The sequence below is a fragment of the Pyxicephalus adspersus genome, chromosome 3 (genome assembly GCF_032062135.1).
Source record: "Pyxicephalus adspersus chromosome 3, UCB_Pads_2.0, whole genome shotgun sequence".
NCBI lineage: Eukaryota > Metazoa > Chordata > Amphibia > Anura > Pyxicephalidae > Pyxicephalus > Pyxicephalus adspersus.
Genome location: NC_092860.1, coordinates 23,571,495 through 23,590,661, shown reverse-complemented (window position 1 = coordinate 23,590,661; position 19,167 = coordinate 23,571,495). Strand labels below are relative to the sequence as shown.

The following is a 19,167-nucleotide window of genomic DNA, read 5'->3' as shown; positions in this document are numbered from 1 at the left end:
TCATGGCCTGTAGGGGGGTTGTCTCTTGACAAAACCTGCCCACTCCCGTATCACATGCTCATACCTGCAATGGTAGAATAGGCAGGTTCTGGCATCATGAAGTCACTCTGGGGGGGGGGAATTGCTTCTCCTTTGTGTGACACACGGCTTCCCCGCACATGCGTAGTCTGGAGTCCGTGAGATCAGTGGTGCAAATGGTACCTATATTACAGCAATGTTCATTTCTGGGTTTTCTGAAAACATGAGAGACAGACTTTGTACTGAAATAGGTAACCCATCTTTCTTTTCCTTTAGCTCCCTCTAGTATGACCAAAAGTAGCTGCTACAGGAAGGGATGATGTGAACAGACTGATTTAAGGATTAAGTTACTTGTCAGTGTGCACAACCTTTCAAATAGTAACCATTAGCTTATCCTTAAAAACATTAGGCACAGGGTATGCAAGGAAATATGCAAGGACCCGTTTGAGGAATCTCCTTCTCTCGAGTCAAAAAAAAAAAAAGACATCATGTTGTACAGAAGCAACATTTGAAAGAAAGTTGTTGTCCCTCCTAAATGTAAGGCACTTGCAAGAAGACCCCACTACTGTTTTACAAATCACCCTTTAGTGCTTATTATTTGTACAATTGTGTTCAGAATAATAGCAGTGTGTTAAAAAAATGAATAAAGCTCAAAATACTTACCATAGCTTTAATTTCCATTCACACAAATGAATTTCAAAACATGAGGAAACATGTATCAAATGTGTGTTATTCCTTTACAGAAAGTGAAGGAAAGGAAATATTAGTTTGTTCAAAATACCAGCAGAAAATGTCTGCATTTATGAGCTGTATTCACTTTTCTAAACATACTGCTATAACTCTAAGCACAACTGTATATAATTAATCTTAAACTTAGATTTAAGTTTTTTGATAACTGCAGATCCTCACAGAAACACTGCCTTAGAGTAACAAAGTGAATACAGTTCCTAGAAAGTACATTGCTTTTGTAATTAGCTTCAAGTAAATACATTTTAAATAGATAACACGGATCTAAAACCCAGCAATAAACAAGGACTGAAAGATATACAAGGTATCAAAGCAATTTATTAACTATTTACAAAAATACCAATTGAGGTAATGCTGTGATATAGAGTCTAATACTTTAGGTATTTACAAATTTTAAAAGGCCGTTATTGGAAAATCTCCCTTGCTATAACAGTGATTCATTTTGCACGTCACCGACAAACTAGCTGCAACATCTCCTCAGGATCCAAGATTTTTTCTCGTGGTTTTCCTACTTCTGCTCCACGAGCCGCCTCTACTGCATCTATCTTCTCCCAGTCAGAGAAAGACACAGGCTGGATACCTATGTGTAGAGAACATTACATTATTTTACATGTTTGTTAGTTTATTGTTGTGCAAAAACAAATGATAGAAAAATAAAATAGCAAAATATAACGAGGGGCTGCCTTACAGAACTAACTACCTTAAACCCTGCTAATATTTATCAATGCATCAAGAACTGATCAGGAGATTGTAATAGGAACTTTGAAATATGTTAAAACAAGGTTCCTTTTTGGAAGGATAAACCACTGCATATGAACCAAATATAATTTTGATCACTTTATAGCTCTGTTGCTATGCAATGGTTGTAGATTTGTTATAATAATGTGAAACTAAACTAAAAATGTGTTAATTTTTAATTAATGGTTTATTATTCCATACACATATATATGCATGTGTCAAAATTACTTGCAAAATGTATTCAGGGTGGCCAGACAATCCCAATTGGAGTAAAGTTGGACTGAAGTCATAGATTGAATATAAAGGCTGCAGCTGCCCACCTACCTGGGAAAAAATTCTACATGCCTAGCTGTGTTTGGGTTCAATACTTCAGAATAGGAAGTGCAGGGGAAATGTGAGAGGTGTTCTAACCAACCCTTGCCTTATCCAAGACTTATAAAAGTTTGGCCTTTAACTATACTTTAAGAGAAAAGAAAATGATCAGACACTAGAAGCAATGGAGAGCCATAAACTATAAGCTTTGTTATATATACCTCGTAGAAGAAGCAGTTCACGGATTGCTGAGGCTCCAAGTCGATTCTCTGAATAGTTCAAAGCACCGGATTTTATGTCCTCTAACAAAGACTGAGCTGTGTCAAAACTATCAGTCATGGTTGTAGCAATGACACCGGTCGGACCTCTCTTTACCCAGCCACTACAGTAAAGTCCTGCCAAACAGATCATGGGACAGCTGAAACACATGCCACTATATCATATGTGAATTTATGATTCTTAATTAGGATTAATATAATAATACAAACAGTAACCTGGAGCATCTTGCACTCTGCCCATGCTGTTTGGGATGATCCCATTCTTGTGGAGAAAAGGAACACTGGATGAGATAGGAACACTTTTGTATCCAATGCTGCTGAGAATTAACCCACAGGGTATGTCTTCTGTTTCTCCTGTAGGAACAGCAACTGCATTCTCCCCATTTCCCTAAAGAACACAAATCCCAATGTTACGTTTAGTAGAATGTACTACATTTTTGTATTCCAGATTGTCAAACTCCTGGAGCATGATAGCATTTAATTTATCAATATATAAATATATATATATATATATATATATATATATATACACACATACATACAGCTTACAATAGTTTGGTAACTCCTACAGTTTGTGAAGATTGTATAATATTAGAATGATTTTTCACACCTCAAGTCTTGTGACAGAAAGCCTAATACCAGCAGCTTTTTTTCCATCCTCACTAGGCAAAACAGCCACAGGACTCCGTAAGAAGCGCAAGCCCCACTCCCGATCACTTTGAGATCTTCGGAGAGCCTCTTTTTCTCCAGGTTTCTCCAATGCAGCTTTCACTAGCAGTTCCGTAAGCCGTTTTCTGGGCCGTGGGAGGTCTAAAATTAGATAATGAAGGGTTAGCAGAGCATACAGCAAAAGAAGTAATGTTTTCCCTTAGACTAAATGGTTTTATTAACAATGTAACTGCCTTAAACAAGCAAGTGACAAACACCTATTTGCAAATAAATTCCCAGGCATAGTACACAGGTTTCAAATCATTCTTCACAATGCCTATAGGAAAGGTGTACATCAGTAAGAAGGAAGGAAGGAAGGAAATCATTTTTCTTGGGGTTTGAACTCAATAACATAGAAAACTTAAAAGTACACTAACCAAACATTTGAGGACATGTAACCAGCCTATACGGATTCGGATTATAAGGAGCCTATAAGGATTCGGTAGTCCTACTAAATTATGGAGTTTACAGGTTACTATTACGGAATACCCATAATACTACAGCATACAAAGACATTTCAGAAATCATACCCTTACAACCTTGTACAAATAGTTTAGGGAAAGACCTTTTTTGTTTCAGCATGACTGTAACCTGTGCACAAAGGCATACACATGGTTTGATGAGGATGGTGTGCAGGAATTTAGGTGGCCTGCACAAAGCTCTAATCTCATAAACATCTCTGGGGTGAATGAGAATACTGTTTCATTTAATATCAATACACAGCTACACATTTCTTTTTAGCTGAAGGGACATACATATCACACAATATCACGGTATGGAGTTGTTAAAGTCACAAAGGGGACCAATGTTACCTAACTTTCTGCTTTAGAAATACAACACAAAGGAAGAGGAAATGCCATAGGGCAATAATGAAGTTCAGCCAAGCACTGTCAGTATGGTGAGCTGCTAGTTTCAAAAATGCTGTATGGCCGATACATTAAAAAAGGGACCCTCTTTGCAAAATGGTTGAAAGCATATCAGGGGCAGGTGATCATCTCTGCAGTGAGGGTGAATAAGCAGCAGTTACCAGCTTAGATATATGCCTTTCATTACTTCCAAGTATCCTATATACACATATATATATGTGGAGTATATCCTACATGCTATGTAAGAAAAAGAACAATAAAATAAACCTATTGCTTTGCCTGACATGGGGACAGATCATTCTAGCTGAAAAGTTCTACTTTATATTCTTGCTTCCATTCGCTGCATTTGGCTATCCTACCATATATTTTCCTACAGTTTCTGGTATCTTTATGCTCTGAAAGGCTTTCAATGAGAGCTGATAAAAAACACACACAAGTGTAAGCATTGGTCTCTATGTTCGAAACCTGGAATCTCACACAAACAGTGGAGCATGAGAAGGAGGTTTCACCAATCACAGTCATGCAATAAGGGAGTAAATGTAATGTCTTCTGTCTTAAGCACAGTTGGCAGTAGAAGTTCATGGGGTAATTTAAGTTAAAGTTGAACTAAACATAAAAAATATAAAATTGTGAGCAAGCAGGTTTTTTTGCAGTAAGGACTGGCTATGTTCTTTCTGAAATAAAATAAACGTATGCGACAGTTGGCAATCCTTTCTATAACATACAATCTTAGCATAGCTGGCTGCTGAGAATGAATGAATTGTGTGCATGTGCAGGAGTTACGCCATTATGGTCTGGAAGATCCCAAACCTGGAAGAGGACCAGGCGAAGATCCCGGTACTGTCAAACTTTTGTCAAGAAGGGGTAAAAACATACAAATGAATGAACAGATAAGTTGGCTGATCCACACTTCTTACCCTTAATAAAGTCCCCAAGATTCTGATAATCAGAAGGATTATTTGCAGGACGAGTACCTGGCAGAATAATCATCTCACGCAACTCCTAATAGGTACAAGTAAGACAGAAGAGGTTATTTTTTGCATATATTTACAATTACAGATAAAATTTCGGACTGGGACAGGGGCTTGAATGTGAAGAAAGGTCAGCACTCCAAAGTATAAAGCTCCTTCACCCCATTACACACTAAACAATAATCAGCAACACAGATTAGTGATGTACATATAGCAATTGTCATAGAAATAATCAAGTGAATAATAAAAGCTTATAAAGGAACCATACAGTTAATTAGCAGCCAAAAAATCTTTTCACTATTTTGCAAATGAAAAATCCATTACTTACATCTTACACTGCCTATCAGCATTGTCTCTATTGATTCACAAGCTTGTAGCTTATCATTCAGCACCCAGACACAATCCTAAACCTGCCCACTGCTTTTAAGATTGACAATACTGCTGGATCTGCAGTGCTTGGGTAGGGGAGCGTGTAAGACACAAATGGAGGACGATTTGTCTCAGTCAGTGGAGGTACAAAAGGCTTTTTTATTAACTTTAAAAACTTTGTACTTTAAAAATTAAATACAATTACAATACACTAAAGCCCAAGAAATGACAAAAAACTGACCTTAATTGTAAATGCCACCTGCAGAGGCCCACGGCGACCAACAAGCCAAACCTTCCTGATACGACTGTTAGAAAGAGCATCAAGGGCAGTCTGAGTGATATCGGTCTTCTATAAACAACACAATACAAAAAAAGGGGTGAGACGAGTCACAATGCTGCAGAAGCAAAGCAAGTTCATAGATTAGGGCACCACTTACTTTTAATAGATCTATTGGTGACAGCAGGATTCTTGCAATGTCAAGTGCGACATTCCCTTGTCCTAGGATGACGGCTGTTTCCGCACTGAAGTCTGGGGATAACTATGACACAGAAAGGGTGATCTACAACTGAATATTCTAGGACTGCAGCATTATAAAAGCTTTAATGTCCTAAATAATGCAATACAGGATCTAAAACTAGATATACCCAAATGTAAATGGCACGGTCTCTGCTAACACTTACATGTCGGTTGTCCGGTAGGCCATTGTACCAGCCAACAAAGTCTCTGGCAGAGTACACTCCTGGCAGATTTTCCCCAGGTATCCCTAGCAGACGCTTGTCTTCTGCCCCATAACTCTGAAAGATAAGATAAATAAGGATAAGAAGATGAACGGAACATCTTGCCATCCGCCATCCTCCTCCATACTCACCAGGACTACGGCATGATACGCAGTTTGTAGCTCCTCTATCGTTACATCTCGGCCGACAGTCACATTACCCAGGAAAGTGCAACGCTCTGAATGTGCTGTCTGTGTAAACGTGTTGATTACATTCTGTATGGAATAAAAAATAATTGTATACCAAAGTGGGCTGAGACAGGACACCATTCAATATTAGCAAAATTATTTCATTTGTGTTTGTTATATATGGGGTCTGTATCATTGCAATTGTTGATTCCATGTCTAACAGTACAAAAAATGACAGTTATCTATGTTTATTAACTAGCATTATAAACCCCTAAAACAACAACTGCAGATTGTGCTTCTACTTGTTAAGTTAAGGGAATTTCTGATACAAAGAACTGTCAAAAACAAAAATTTCAAAAGGACAGCCAGTGAAAAAAATATCCTACATGGGGGTCAGAGATAAATACAAATTCAAACATGAATTCATATTTTTAACCTACCCAAAAAAGTTGACTAGAATTCAGTTTTAAAGTAATACATAGCTCTTGCTGAGATATTCCTACCCTGAAGGTAAGCCATAGAAATCCTCCTACTATGGGTACCTTTTGTTGGCTTGCAGCTTTATTTCATTTTAAAGATCTATTTCTTAAACATCTGCACCAAATATATATTCACCACCAGTCAAAGTAAAAACCACATACGTCTAGAAATAGCTAGATAATATAAGTATATGGACAGACTATAGTAAACATCAAATCTTCTCCACCGTTATAAAGTTTTATATATATATATATATATATATATATATATATATATATATATATATATATATATATATAGCATGTTGGAGATACTTCATGTGCACCCAACTGAGGAAAAAGTGTTCTTCTGTGACCTGATGTACTGAGAACAGTAGAACAAAATGTATAAATTCTAGGACTTCAAAAACTGATGATATGAGAGGTGATGTGTCTAAAGGAAAAAACTTTACCAAGGACAAGGAAAACAAGATAGTTCTATAGTTTTTTTGCAAAGTTTTGACATCTGCACAATGGAGGCTTGTACATGTAATTTTTAAAATAAGTTAAAGGCATACATAACATTATGGATTGATTTTTGATGAAATTATGGTGATTGGATCTCTTTTCAACCTTCAGTATACTTTACACGCCATCTACAATGTTAAGGTCCCCTAGCCTCTATCTATGTAGGGAGCAGACCAGACGATACCATAGCCTTTCCAAAAGGTCTTCGAAGCAATGGCAGACCCTCTATCTGGGATTTTAAGGAATAAAATAGATACAACAGGTCTTGTGTTTAGTGTTTGGAATGTCCACAATTTTTTCAATCACTTTTTTATGCAATACATACCAGGTGTAATAATTATCACATATGCTTCTATTGTATATCTCCAAGCACCATTAAGCTCAATTATATAACACTGCTGCAGAATAAGATTTGAAACAAATTCATATTGTCTTTAAGAAACGGGATCCTTATGACAGATAATGACCTGGACAATAATGACAATGACCAAGAAGTTGGTCAACATTTGGAATTACAGAGCACCCCAGGTTCCAAATTTACCATGGTGTTTAAAAGGCAGAAGTATCTGAATCCCAAACAATATATTGCATTGTATTAGACCTTCCTTCACGTGTCAGCATTCCCTTTCTAAGGCTGTTTTTCCTTTTATTTTTACCTGGTACCTTCTAAGAAGCTTTGCTCACTCTTTTACCTTATGTATAGAGGGATCCATGGTTGTTAGCCAGGATGTATTCAAACATGCCTGTGTGTTTATCCCCATTACAGAAAGCTCAATAGAATTAGTATTTTAACAAAGAAAAATAAAACTGTTTTTGCTCACAAGTTCAGATCAACATATATATTCTGTACTGAAAAAAATGAAAACAGCCATTGCATGTAAAGAATAGTAAGCTGCAATATATTATATTTTGATTATAGGTTTAGTTATCCTTTAACAGGTTTGCCCTTTATCCTCATTTAGATTGGTTGTATGCTGGCTATCAATGGTATAACTTGCTAAAACAAGCAAGGAAAAAATAATAAAAGATTATGAAATTCCCCTAGGTTTACTCCTTTGTCTATAAACACTAAGGAAATAAGGGACAATATAGAAAATAAAAAAAAAATAAAACTACAAGCAAAATAAACAAACAATCTGGTGTTTGCTTACTATAGGACATGAAACACGGACGTTCAAAGTGCACTTCAGTGAAAAAAAACAGCCCTGACAGAGATATCAATCACAAAGCCTACGTGCTCCGGCATCATGTTGATCAACCAGGGATAGTGAAGTTGTGTTATCGTAAACTCTTCATTTAAAATATTAGATGCATCTTACTATCCCCTAAGGCTTCGCAGTTTAAAATAATTACTTCTAGAATACTGCAGATCTAATGCCCCTTCATTTTAAATATATATAATTTCATATAAATAATGCATTTCCAAAAGGCTCATCTCTAAAAGAGAAAGGAACAAATGTGAGAGAAAGAGCGCCAACGAGAGGGGGAGAGAGAAAGAGCCCCAACGAGAGGGGGAGAGAGAAAGAGCCCCAACGAGAGGGGGAGAGAGAAAGAGCGCCAACGAGAGGGGGGAGAGAGAAAGAGCGCCAACAAAAGAGAGAGAAAAATTTTATGTAATCGTTAAAAATGAACGAGAGAGAGAGAGCGCCAACGAGAGGGGGGGAGAGAGAGCGCCAACGAGAGGGGAGAGAGAGAGCGCCAACGAGAGGGGAGAGAGCGCCAACGAGAGAGAGGGGGGAGAGAGATAGACCGCCAACGAGAGGGAGAGAGAGATAGAGCGCCAACGAGAGGGGGAGAGAGATAGAGCGCCAACGAGAGAGAGTGAAAAATTGAATGTAATTGTTAAAAATGAAGAAGAGAGAGAGAGAAAAAGCGTGCCAACCAGAGACAGACAAAAAGAGCACTAACCACAGACAAAGAGACAGAACACAAACGAGAGAGAGAAAGAGCACAAACTACAGAGATGGCAAACGGGAGAGAGGGCAAGTGAAAGAGAGAAAGCTGCCAAAAAACAAGCACACAGGAAAGAGAGAGCACCAAGAACGAGCAAAGGAGAGGGAGCACCACAAAGAGCAAAGGAGAGGGAGCACCACAAACAGCAAATGAGAGGAAGCACCACAAGACAAAACTGAGAAAATAAGCCAGAAAGAAGAAAAAAGAAAATCAAAATATCGAGAGAAAATGTATGAATAAGCAATAACAAGAAGGAGAGAGCAAGAGAACAAGAATAAGACAGAGAGCACGGCATACAGTAAAACACCAAGAGCAAGAAGCAAAAAAGAACAAGCGCCCACAACAAAGCAGGATAATGAGAGCGTAGGATAACGAGGAGCATAGGAAAACAAAAGTACAAGAGTTAGTGACTGAGAAGAGAATGAGGGTGAGCTAGAGAGACACAGAGCACAAGCAGAAATCTTCCTGGAATTTAGAAGAATTGGGATTGGAGATAAAACAGAGATAAAACAGGCTTGCTAGCTTTATTCCACTTGCAATGTTTGCAATTTACATTAGCGGCTTGTGGACTTATTTTACTTGTTGCCTGGATTTGTTCTATAGAAAACTACAACACACAAATCCATATCCACAGAATACTGACACAGCTAGAAATCTCTGCAGATCTGCTATGTTGTGGTGAGTGACTTCAGTTCTGTACAGAAGTCCTTGTGAAAGGTCTGCCTGTTATCTGCAAGGCCACTCTATCTACACAGACATTCAAGGGCTCCTCTTTCTTATCTCGCACACACAGCCTTTCATCTGCTGTAAACCCCTGAATTGCTGGCAGGATACCAGTAAGATCAGATCTTTGGGTGGCTCAAGGTGAGAAACACAATGGAAAATTTCCTTCAATAGGATTAGAGAATATATAGCTTTTTTTCAGTTTGATGTTCTGAGTTGTTAAAGACGAGCTATGATTGATATTTCCCAAATACTGATGTTTTACCTGCTAACCCCCATGCATCCTTCAACCAGCCACCTTTGCTGCCCATCAATGCCAACCCCTCTCTGCTGTAACCACCACCCCTCCTGAATTTCATTTTTGTGTTCAGAAAGATGTATAACCAGATAAGTTATAATTAATATACAGTATTTATATAGCTCCCACATTACACAGAGCTTTACAAAGTCAATAGTCATGTCACTAGCTGTCCTTCAAATGGGATCACCATCTAATGTCCCTATCTCAGTCATATGTCTTTAATAAGGTCAATTTGGGGGGATCAATCAACCTAAATGCATGTTTTTGTGAGGAAACCTTGCAAACTCCATTCAAACCTATGACCTAGTGCTGCAAAGGCCAGAGTGCTAACCCCTGAACCCACTGTGCTGCCCAGATATATAATTATTATTAGCCATAACACTTGTTTACCTGGGTACTGCAGTGCTCCCCATAACCAGTCCTATTCTTTGCGTCACTGTTGCCGCACCCTATGCCCTGACCATCAAAAGCAAGAGCTCCTCCAACTAAGTACATTATGAGTTGTTGGTAAGGAAGAAGGAGGTGGGGTGACAAAGATCAGGCGAAAAACAGGAATCCCCAAATAATATTTGATCAATATATTGATCAAACATGATTTGGGAACTCCCTATTCTTTATGTTGCAATAAAACCAGTCTGAATATAAACCCATTTACTGATTTTTACAGGAAAATGCTTTGACTCAAGTATAAACCTAAGGCACAAAATGCATCCATCACTGCTAACAAACATCCATGGTGTGCTATTTTTTTAAAACATTCACTTAAAAGGAGAAAAAATTAAATCACAAGGACTCTGTATATATTTTCCACCCTTTTAAAAGGTTGAGGTATTTTGGGTATGATGGGTCACCTGCTCCTTAATCATCTTTTATTAATACACATATTATATAGAAATATATGTCTTCCCAATTGGTGTTCAAATTTTTCAATACTGCCACATTCCAAAAAGATAAAAGCAATATAACACAATACTCTATGCCAGACTTTTTAGGCAGCTCAACCTCATTAACAATTAATTCATTTACAAATTATTAATTCATTAACAATTGATTAAAATCACTATCAACAAGCACTTTATTTTCCACTTAAAAACACCTAAGCAATAGACTTTTTCATCCTGCATACATAATATTTGATCAGCAATTTAGCCTACAGATTTTTCGATATTGTTCTCCAGGCATTCCACATCATCAGGAGATTAGAGAACAATACTATTGAAAGGAACCAATTAGTTTTGCAAATACAAGAAAACAAACCAGCAAAAGCACAAAAAAATCATGCATAGACTGCACAATTTGTGAATTTGTGAATAATCCATGTTTGTACAATTTACTCAAGTTACCTATAAACAGGGTTATGGGATTTGAGTTGCCTAAAAAGTCCTGCATAGAGTATTGTGTTATATTGCCGTTACATATTATATATATATGTGTATATATATATATACTTCAAAAAAATGTCAGATGGTTGTCACCCCAGATGAACAGCCGTGATTGTCTCCAACAAAATTTTACAACATCTTTGCATTAAACTCTGATGAATGAAAGAATTCTGCATTTTTAATTGTAAGCAAATAACATTGGGCACAATGATCCCTACATATTGATACCCAGCACTGTTTTCCCTTTGATCACACTGCACACTCACCTTGACTTCAGGATGATCTGGCGCCACTCCGAAACGGACCAAGCCAAAGGGGACGGGAAGTTTCTCGTATATATCCACCACGGCCTGTGTGTGGTGCTGCGAGAGAAAATACTACAAATGTAATCAGTGATTATGACAGAACTACAATAGAACATTTCCAGTCTGGAGGGAATCCATTGAGGGTGAGGAAGAGGACAAGTATAATTCAGACAGACACATCCAGCGTACATGTGGGGTTATATTACAATACATTTGTCTGTGTCTACCTTTCTGTATTATTCCCCTACAACAGAACAGGAGCTACACCACCAGCACTAATTAAATATTGGTCAACACTTCCGAGAGGTGACACAAGCAAGGTACGGCCGCGTCCTTTCTAACAAAGCTTCTTTTATCCTTCTGATGCTCCCAGTGCTAAAGGCTACTCCAGCACGACATGACAAGCTGAGTTATCATCAACGAGAAATAAAAACAGGCATGGCAGAAGGAATGCTTTGGTTGGTGCAGCCAAAAATAGAATTATTTCCACTGTACACTGCTAAACCCAGAAACCAAAGCCAAATGATTCCACACAAAATCTCTTTCCTATCTTTTAAAATGTTGTAGGTATTTACCCGAATATTAGCCGTGACTAATATGCTTTGACTCGAGTATAAATCAAGGGTACATGTATGCAGCTGACACTAACAAAATTCAAAACAGCAATCAATAGAAATACTAAAAAAAAATATTGTGAATAAATACTTCCATGATGTTTTTTAAGAATTATTTATGTATATTTATTCCCCCTTTTTATAGGTGAAAGTATTTTGTACTTTTATATTAGTTATAATGGGTCACCTGTGTCTAAAAGATTTTGTGTTTTACTGTTGGCCACTAGTAGATGGTGCTGTGTCCCCATGTAGTGTGTAACTCATCTTCAATGATAAGAGTCTGTTACACACTTTATTTCAGGACTCAGCGCCATCTACTGGTCTAATGAGTGAAATGGAAGGCTCACTAATCAGATTCTACTAATCCAATGAAGCCACATACCCTGATGCAAAATCAGTGCAAAAGTGTAAGAAAGAAAGTGAAAAGCCAGGGTATTTGCTTAGTGTGGCAATATATTGAAAATGATATACAAGTTAATTCCGCATTTTGGAATATACATAATTTGAAATTGTGAGTGCATAACATACAAAAAAATAAATTTAAACTAAAACTAAACTAAAAACTAAATAAAGACAAACCCGCTGTGTCCTCTGGAAATGAGGAAATGAGTTGTAGTGCAGTGTATGAGCACATAAAGGTATTCCATTCACCATTTTCCTTTTACTGATAATCTGAAGTTACCGTTTAGCTATCAGAATTTATCTTAAACCATGTGTGGAATAAATTGGACTTTGGACCTTATAGTGTAAGAAAGACCCAAGGGGTTACCATTCACTGCTTGTATACTGGTTGGGCCTTTTAGTTGGCGTTTTTAGAAGCAAACATTCAGACTTCAGCATAAGTTTGATTATAATAGCACAAAAATGGTTGTCATTGGCTACCAGACTTTCATTAGAACCCTAATTCCCATATGCATGAGGGCAAAGATCTACAATATTCTCAGATCACAAACTATGTCAGAAATCATCAGAACATACAGAAATATTCATGCTATATTATTTACCCGCAGATCATTGATAAGGATTGCAGATTATATTTACCCTTAACAGGTGTTGTGCTGTGTAAAATCCAGCCGGTCCACTGCCAACAATGCAGATTTGTGGAGGGTGCGCTGAGGAGGTCAGTGATCTGTGCAGACCTGGGTAATAATATAAAAAATATACATTACAATGGAGAAAATAAATATAAAACCAATTACTAAAATCTCATTTAAATTTTGAAACTTTGAACATGGTAATGTATTTTTTTTTTTTTTGTATTAATCTTATCAGGGGTTCCTAACTACCAGACAATAGACTGGTAGCGGCCCTTAGCCATACTTGTCGGCTACAGTAGTCCATTCTGTAACAGGTAGCTCTGTGTCCTCGTTAGCCAGCTAGCATGATTGGCTGAAGGAAATGACAGGGAAGAGGAGAAGGTTTAGGTGATTGGCTGAATTAAATTACATAGATTCATCCAGTCACAGCAGCTGCCAACAAGGACAGTTTTACGCCACCCCTCCCCCCATACTTATAGATCAGTTTCCTAAAAGTAAATTTTTCAAACCGGTCTATAATACAAAAAGGGTTGGGGACGGCTAATCCAGAGCTTTCCCAGTTTTATAATAGTCCCGTGTTGTCACCCTGTAACACGCTCTTTCTGTGAAGAGGGTTATAAAGCTATGGGATTTTCACAAGCGTCTCAGAAAACCTCATAGTTTCCCTGTAGTTTGATATATGATGTTTTACATTTATTCACTCATGTTATTGATTTCATGTTTTTTCTTTGATATTTACAGATTGCTGATCTTCTCCATTATTTTCTCTGTTGTTTGCATGTGAGTGCTTAGCACAAGCTGCATCAGTCCTCCATCGAGAAGGAAAAGAGACGAGCAAATATATATAGTGTGATAACCATCACCATCAATTATAAAAACCCAATATCAGAATACTGCAACACAAGTGTAAACAACTTGGGGATGTGCCAAGCCCACTGATCCAATGTCACCATCAGCCTGAGCATTGACATGCAACCATCAGGGAGTGCATACACAGTGCTCAACCCAGAATTTTTTTTGAGCTTTTTTTGTAGGTGAATGGTGGCCCCTGTATTGTGACCCAACTCATCAGTAACCACACAAAAACAGCCAAGTGGTTGCTGAAAAGTGCCGGGTGGTGCGCCCTATTAAAAAGGGCTGGGGAGAACACTGCATACATGTAGACAGGAAGTGGCTGCAGGTTCTCCCCATGTTTGTGTGGGTTTCCTGTGGGTACTCCGGTTTCCTCCCACATTCCAAAAACATGCAGTTAGGTTTGTCCAAAATTGTCCTTAGACTGTATTATTGACAAATGACTATGATTGAGACATTAGATTGTAAGAGACAGTTAGTGACTGGACGAAGGACTTTGTACAGCGCTGCATCATATGTCAGTGCTATATAAATACAGAATAATAATAATTTTTAAACTATAGCTTTATGTGGATACCAATCACGTGCAAAAAAAAAATGTGCATTGCATTTGCTTTTCACATGATTGGATAATTAAGATTTTTGCCATAAAACAGCTATTTAAAAAAAAACTATCTAGTAAGGGTTTTACATCTACTATTGTGTGTACAGCAACAAAAAAAATGATTTCCTAAACAAGTGGGAAAGTAGCAAAATATTAAATATTTTATGTTGTCACTATGTAACCGTAAACCTGCAGAAGAACAATCCTCATACCATCTGCTTATAGGACCACTGTCGGCCTTGTCCATGGAATGTACTGTAGATATTGCAAGGCCGGGAAATCTGCTGAATTCACACAAAAGTATCTGAACTTTTCAACTCTGACTCAGAGCAAAGGGCACAGATATGACCCCAACCCAACAAAAAGAAAAAAAACTTCCTACCTAATTACATGATTCTAGCTGTGTTCCTTTAAAGTCACAGTCGTCACATTAAGAATTCATAAACAGCAACAATCACACACCCATATATGTGTAATATATTTTAAAATGTTCTTATTCCTAGATTGTAAGCTCTTCGAGACAGGGTCCTCTCCTCCTCCTGTGTCACTGTCGGTATTTGTCTGTCATTTGCTACCCCTATTTATTGTACAGCACATAATATGTTTGCGCTATATAAATCCTGTTTATTGATGATAATAATACCTTTAAAAAAGTGCTGACTTGCACAATTTGCATAGAGGCGTTTTTTTTTTCCACATCTTGCTGAACACTAGAGGGCAGCAGAGCAGCTGCAATGTAAGCTTCCTGTATCATACAAGAACTACATGTCCCACGATTCCTTGCATTGTGTATCATGGATGTGGGGGTGTCACATTTGTAATGTCAGCTCTGTGCAGCACAGTGGGGTGGCTACAAGGGCATTATAAATGGAGCATGAACTGTAACCACAGGTAATAAATATATGAAGTTCTCTGCAGACAATCAAAAGTTGTTATTAGGAATAACAGAAAATGTTTTTAAAACAACAGGAGAAAGAAATGATCATTAGGATATATAACAAATATGACTTTGTTTTTGACTTTAGTGACACTTTACTACATGGGATGGTAGTAGCTTGCAGTTCTTTGCTCCCCACTCTGGTCACCTGTATTACCTGTGGCTAGTAAGGGGATTGTGGCATTCACATGGAATTTTCCAGAATGGGATTCAGTTCCTATATAAAGGCTTGGACGGGCTGATGAAGGCCCCAGTGGGTGAGGATCTTAAATAGGGACAATACCCCCCACAATATAGAGGTCTATTTAAAAAGCAGCAATTCTGATATTTACCAAATGTTATCTAGTGAAGAATCTTACAGATACATGTGTTTTATAATGGCAGCAAGTGATTCTTCATCAGAGAATGTTCGGTGAATGTCAGATTCACTGTGTATTGATATCACCTGAGACTTCTCCTAAACCTCAGCAACATGGCAGCGGGTATGAATGGGCACAGAGCATAGGGATCAGGTATACCGCCGCACCTACCCTCCCTGAAGCAAGTGTCTGCTTGATTGATCACTGCTACAATATTTACAAACAAATAAAACATATAAATACTTTGCTAAGCCTTAGCTAATCAGCCCCATGAACTCTTTCTTCTCCATCTGCCTTTACCTTTCTTTTCCCCAGGAAACCAAATCCTAGAATTTATTAATTGTTAACCCAGAGGCTGGATGGCCCCAGCCATAGACTGCACACAATTGTCATCATAAAGCCTATGGTGCATATTTACACTTGTTGTACGGAGATTTGAGAACCATTAGAACCTTTGCAGACCCTTACCTCTTGGCCAAGTGACCAGGATGCTCCCCTATCAGGGTACATCAAAATCATATAGCAAACAATGGAAGGGTTGGAACCTGTTTTACTTCTATCTGCATTCGTACTCAGGACATTCCCATATAACTAAAAGCACCAACAGAGGTTCTAACCCATCTTCACTTTATCCAAAAACATTTTGAATGCCGTTCCACCCATTCACACTTGTTCAATGTGTTAATGTGCATTGCATTAGTGCTGCCTAATAATCCTCAGCTGTCATCATAACCACATATTGTTAGTCCCCGGGTTACATACGAGATAGGGACTGTGGATTTGTTCTTAAGTTGAATTTGTATGTAAGTAGGAACAGGTACTTGATTTTAATAAATGCAATTAGGACAGATGTTTGTCTCAACATATTTTTAGGCAGCGTGGTGTCAGTTACTGTAAAAAATCCTCACTGTGAGCTAAAGTGTACCTAAACTCAGAAATTTCATTTTACATAAAGGGGTATTCTGTTTTTTATTTTTTTATGAAAAAAAAGTGCAGCACTAACCCCTTATTTTGACCGCCTAGGTCAGGCATGGGCAAACTACGACCCGCCGCCCCAACAGTGATGTTTCTCCAGGCCCTTTGGTTGGTACATGGCCGGTGCCACCCTGAGCAGGGTCAGAAGAAGGACCCTGCTGAGGCCCTGTCCCTCTGTCAAATTTTATTTCAGATTGTGGCCCCTGAATAAAAAAAGTTTGCCCACCCCTGGCCTAGGTGATCGAGAATGAATGGGAGCGCAAAGCCTCCCCTGATACCTACATCCATGGAGGGTCTTGGGTGCTCCTTCTGCGCAGGCCCGAGCATCTCAGGCATGCGCAGAAAGAGCCTTTTTGTGGGGGGAAAAAACATTTTTTCGTTTTTTTTTCATCCTATGTCACCTGATCTCACGCCTGGGTTGGGTGACGTAGGATGAAGAACCCAGAAGAAGAAAAGATGGTGGCACCCAGAGTGCCGGCCCTGGGACCCGATGCTGGACCCCCCCGGATTGATCAGACTGCCTCTTTCACAAACAAGGAAAAAGAGCAAGCTGTGCTTTGATATGCAAAAAGAATCAAATGCAGAGTTTGTCTTGGTCATTAAAGTGTTACAAGATGTTACAGATCAGCATGCAAACTCCCCTCCTCCCCCATCCTGGCTCCATCCTGCAGAGATATCTAGGAGTGGTGTGTATGTCAGATGTCCTAAACCCAGGGACCACCTGTACATTACTGCACACTACATTGTCACAATGAATGGCACAATAATACACAACACATATACCGTAGCAGTGCACTTACATGCATGTTTGACCCGTCCGGCCCAGGCCAAGCACTCATTGATCGGAGCCCATACACATACATAGAATAAAAGACACTATGGCTGAGAAAAGCAGATAATGCCATCTAATGCAAACACCTGGCTGTCCCTGGTACTGATCCAACACATAACAAGCATTGTATAACACGTGCAGCCATTGGAATAACATGACAGCCAGAGAACTTTACAAAGAGAGATCAGCAGTGGCAGCTCATAAATGCAGATCTCAGCACTGTGAATAGTATACAATATACAATCACCTGACCGGTGCAACATAGGTTTTATATGCCAGACATATTCACCCTTACAGCTCTGCACTCAGATCACAGCCATAGGGACACACAGATCCCCTGTCACCCCGATCCTCCTATACAGCTATATGGCGGATCTGCTATTCCCATCCCCGGGCTCCCTGTCTCACCCGGACATCTTGTGGTTGGCAAGGTGCGAATTCCGCCAAGCAGCGCTCTGCCAGGGAGCCGATACAGCCAGCTACAGCGAGGAGACATGGCGAATGACAAGCCAGAACCCGGGCACGAGCAGAAACCCCGCCTCAGGCTCCGCCCATATCACCATATAAGGTGTAGCGTGGCATCTACCGCATCCTTATAGACGTGTCCTGTATGTCACACACCGGCTTCTCTGTAGACGCGCCCACTGGATGGACAAACCAAGATTCTATCAGTCATTGGGGGCATTAATGTAAGCAAAACACTTTCTGTCCGGCTGAATTTTCCAATTTTATTAATTTGTGTGCTGAGAAATTGACAAATACTGCCCTGCTTTTGAAAATTGTTGCAGGTACTTCAAATTAATATTATAAATAATAATAATAAACAGGGTTTTTATAGCACCAACATATTATGCAGTGCTGTACGTTAAAAATTTGTTTTATTATTATTATTTCATATTTATAATTATTAATACGATTTATATAGCACCAACATATTACACAGCGCTGTACAATAAATAGGGTTTGCAAATGACAGATACAGACAGTGACACAGGAGGAGGAGCGGAAGGCAATCTAGTTTGTGGCTAAATTTATTTAAAAATTTCACAGAAAGGACTGATTTCAGGAAAATTATGATAGTTGTAGCTGAGACAAATTGTAACAAATATGACAAACTTTTGCATGTTCACACAAAACTTGGAATACAACAGACTGATTACATTGAAATGCAATAAAATAATAACGCTGTCACTTTTTAAGGTCTGATATGTAAAATGCAGCACAGCTAGCGCAACTTTATGATAACTGTCCATCATTTCATTATTTACAGAGTTATCTGGCACCGCTTCTCTGGTGGTCGGTTAATTTATTTCCTTGGCCAAGGCAAGGTACACACGTGCAATGGTTCTCATCCGATTATCGGGCTCAGGGCTGCAGAGGAGAGAGCGCAGCGTC

The 19,167-nt window shown here is 38.7% G+C and overlaps 1 protein-coding gene across 2 annotated transcripts; it reads right to left on the bottom strand.

Annotated features, from left to right (window-relative positions):
- Positions 1 to 1,063: 1,063 nt before the first annotated feature.
- Positions 1,064 to 18,354, bottom strand: FDXR (ferredoxin reductase). 2 transcript variants are annotated; one of them, XM_072403940.1, is made up of 12 exons: positions 18,181 to 18,354; positions 13,218 to 13,315; positions 11,524 to 11,619; positions 5,877 to 5,999; positions 5,689 to 5,802; positions 5,445 to 5,546; positions 5,249 to 5,356; positions 4,585 to 4,669; positions 2,704 to 2,903; positions 2,310 to 2,481; positions 2,037 to 2,210; positions 1,064 to 1,345 (listed from the first exon to the last, which is right to left on the bottom strand). In XM_072403940.1, the coding sequence occupies exons 1-12, from the start codon at positions 18,266 to 18,268 to the stop codon at positions 1,215 to 1,217; spliced, it is 1,491 nt and encodes a 496-aa protein (XP_072260041.1). In that variant the 5' UTR covers positions 18,269 to 18,354; the 3' UTR covers positions 1,064 to 1,214. The 2 variants fall into 2 exon arrangements, with proteins under 2 accessions (XP_072260041.1, XP_072260043.1); XM_072403942.1 differs by lacking the exon at positions 18,181 to 18,354 and adding an exon at positions 18,020 to 18,161.
- Between the last annotated feature and the right edge of the window lie 813 nt (positions 18,355 to 19,167).

Coding starts and splice junctions, on each gene's coding strand:
- FDXR (XM_072403940.1), bottom strand. CDS start 18,268: ATGTCTCCTCGCTGTAGCTGGCTGTATCGGCTCCCTGGCAGAGCGCTG. Junction 2,482..2,703: donor TTTCTGTCACAAGACTTGAG/GTGTGAAAAATC, acceptor TGTGTTCTTTAG/GGAAATGGGGAGAATGCAGT. Junction 2,211..2,309: donor CAGAGTGCAAGATGCTCCAG/GTTACTGTTTGT, acceptor TCTGTTTGGCAG/GACTTTACTGTAGTGGCTGG.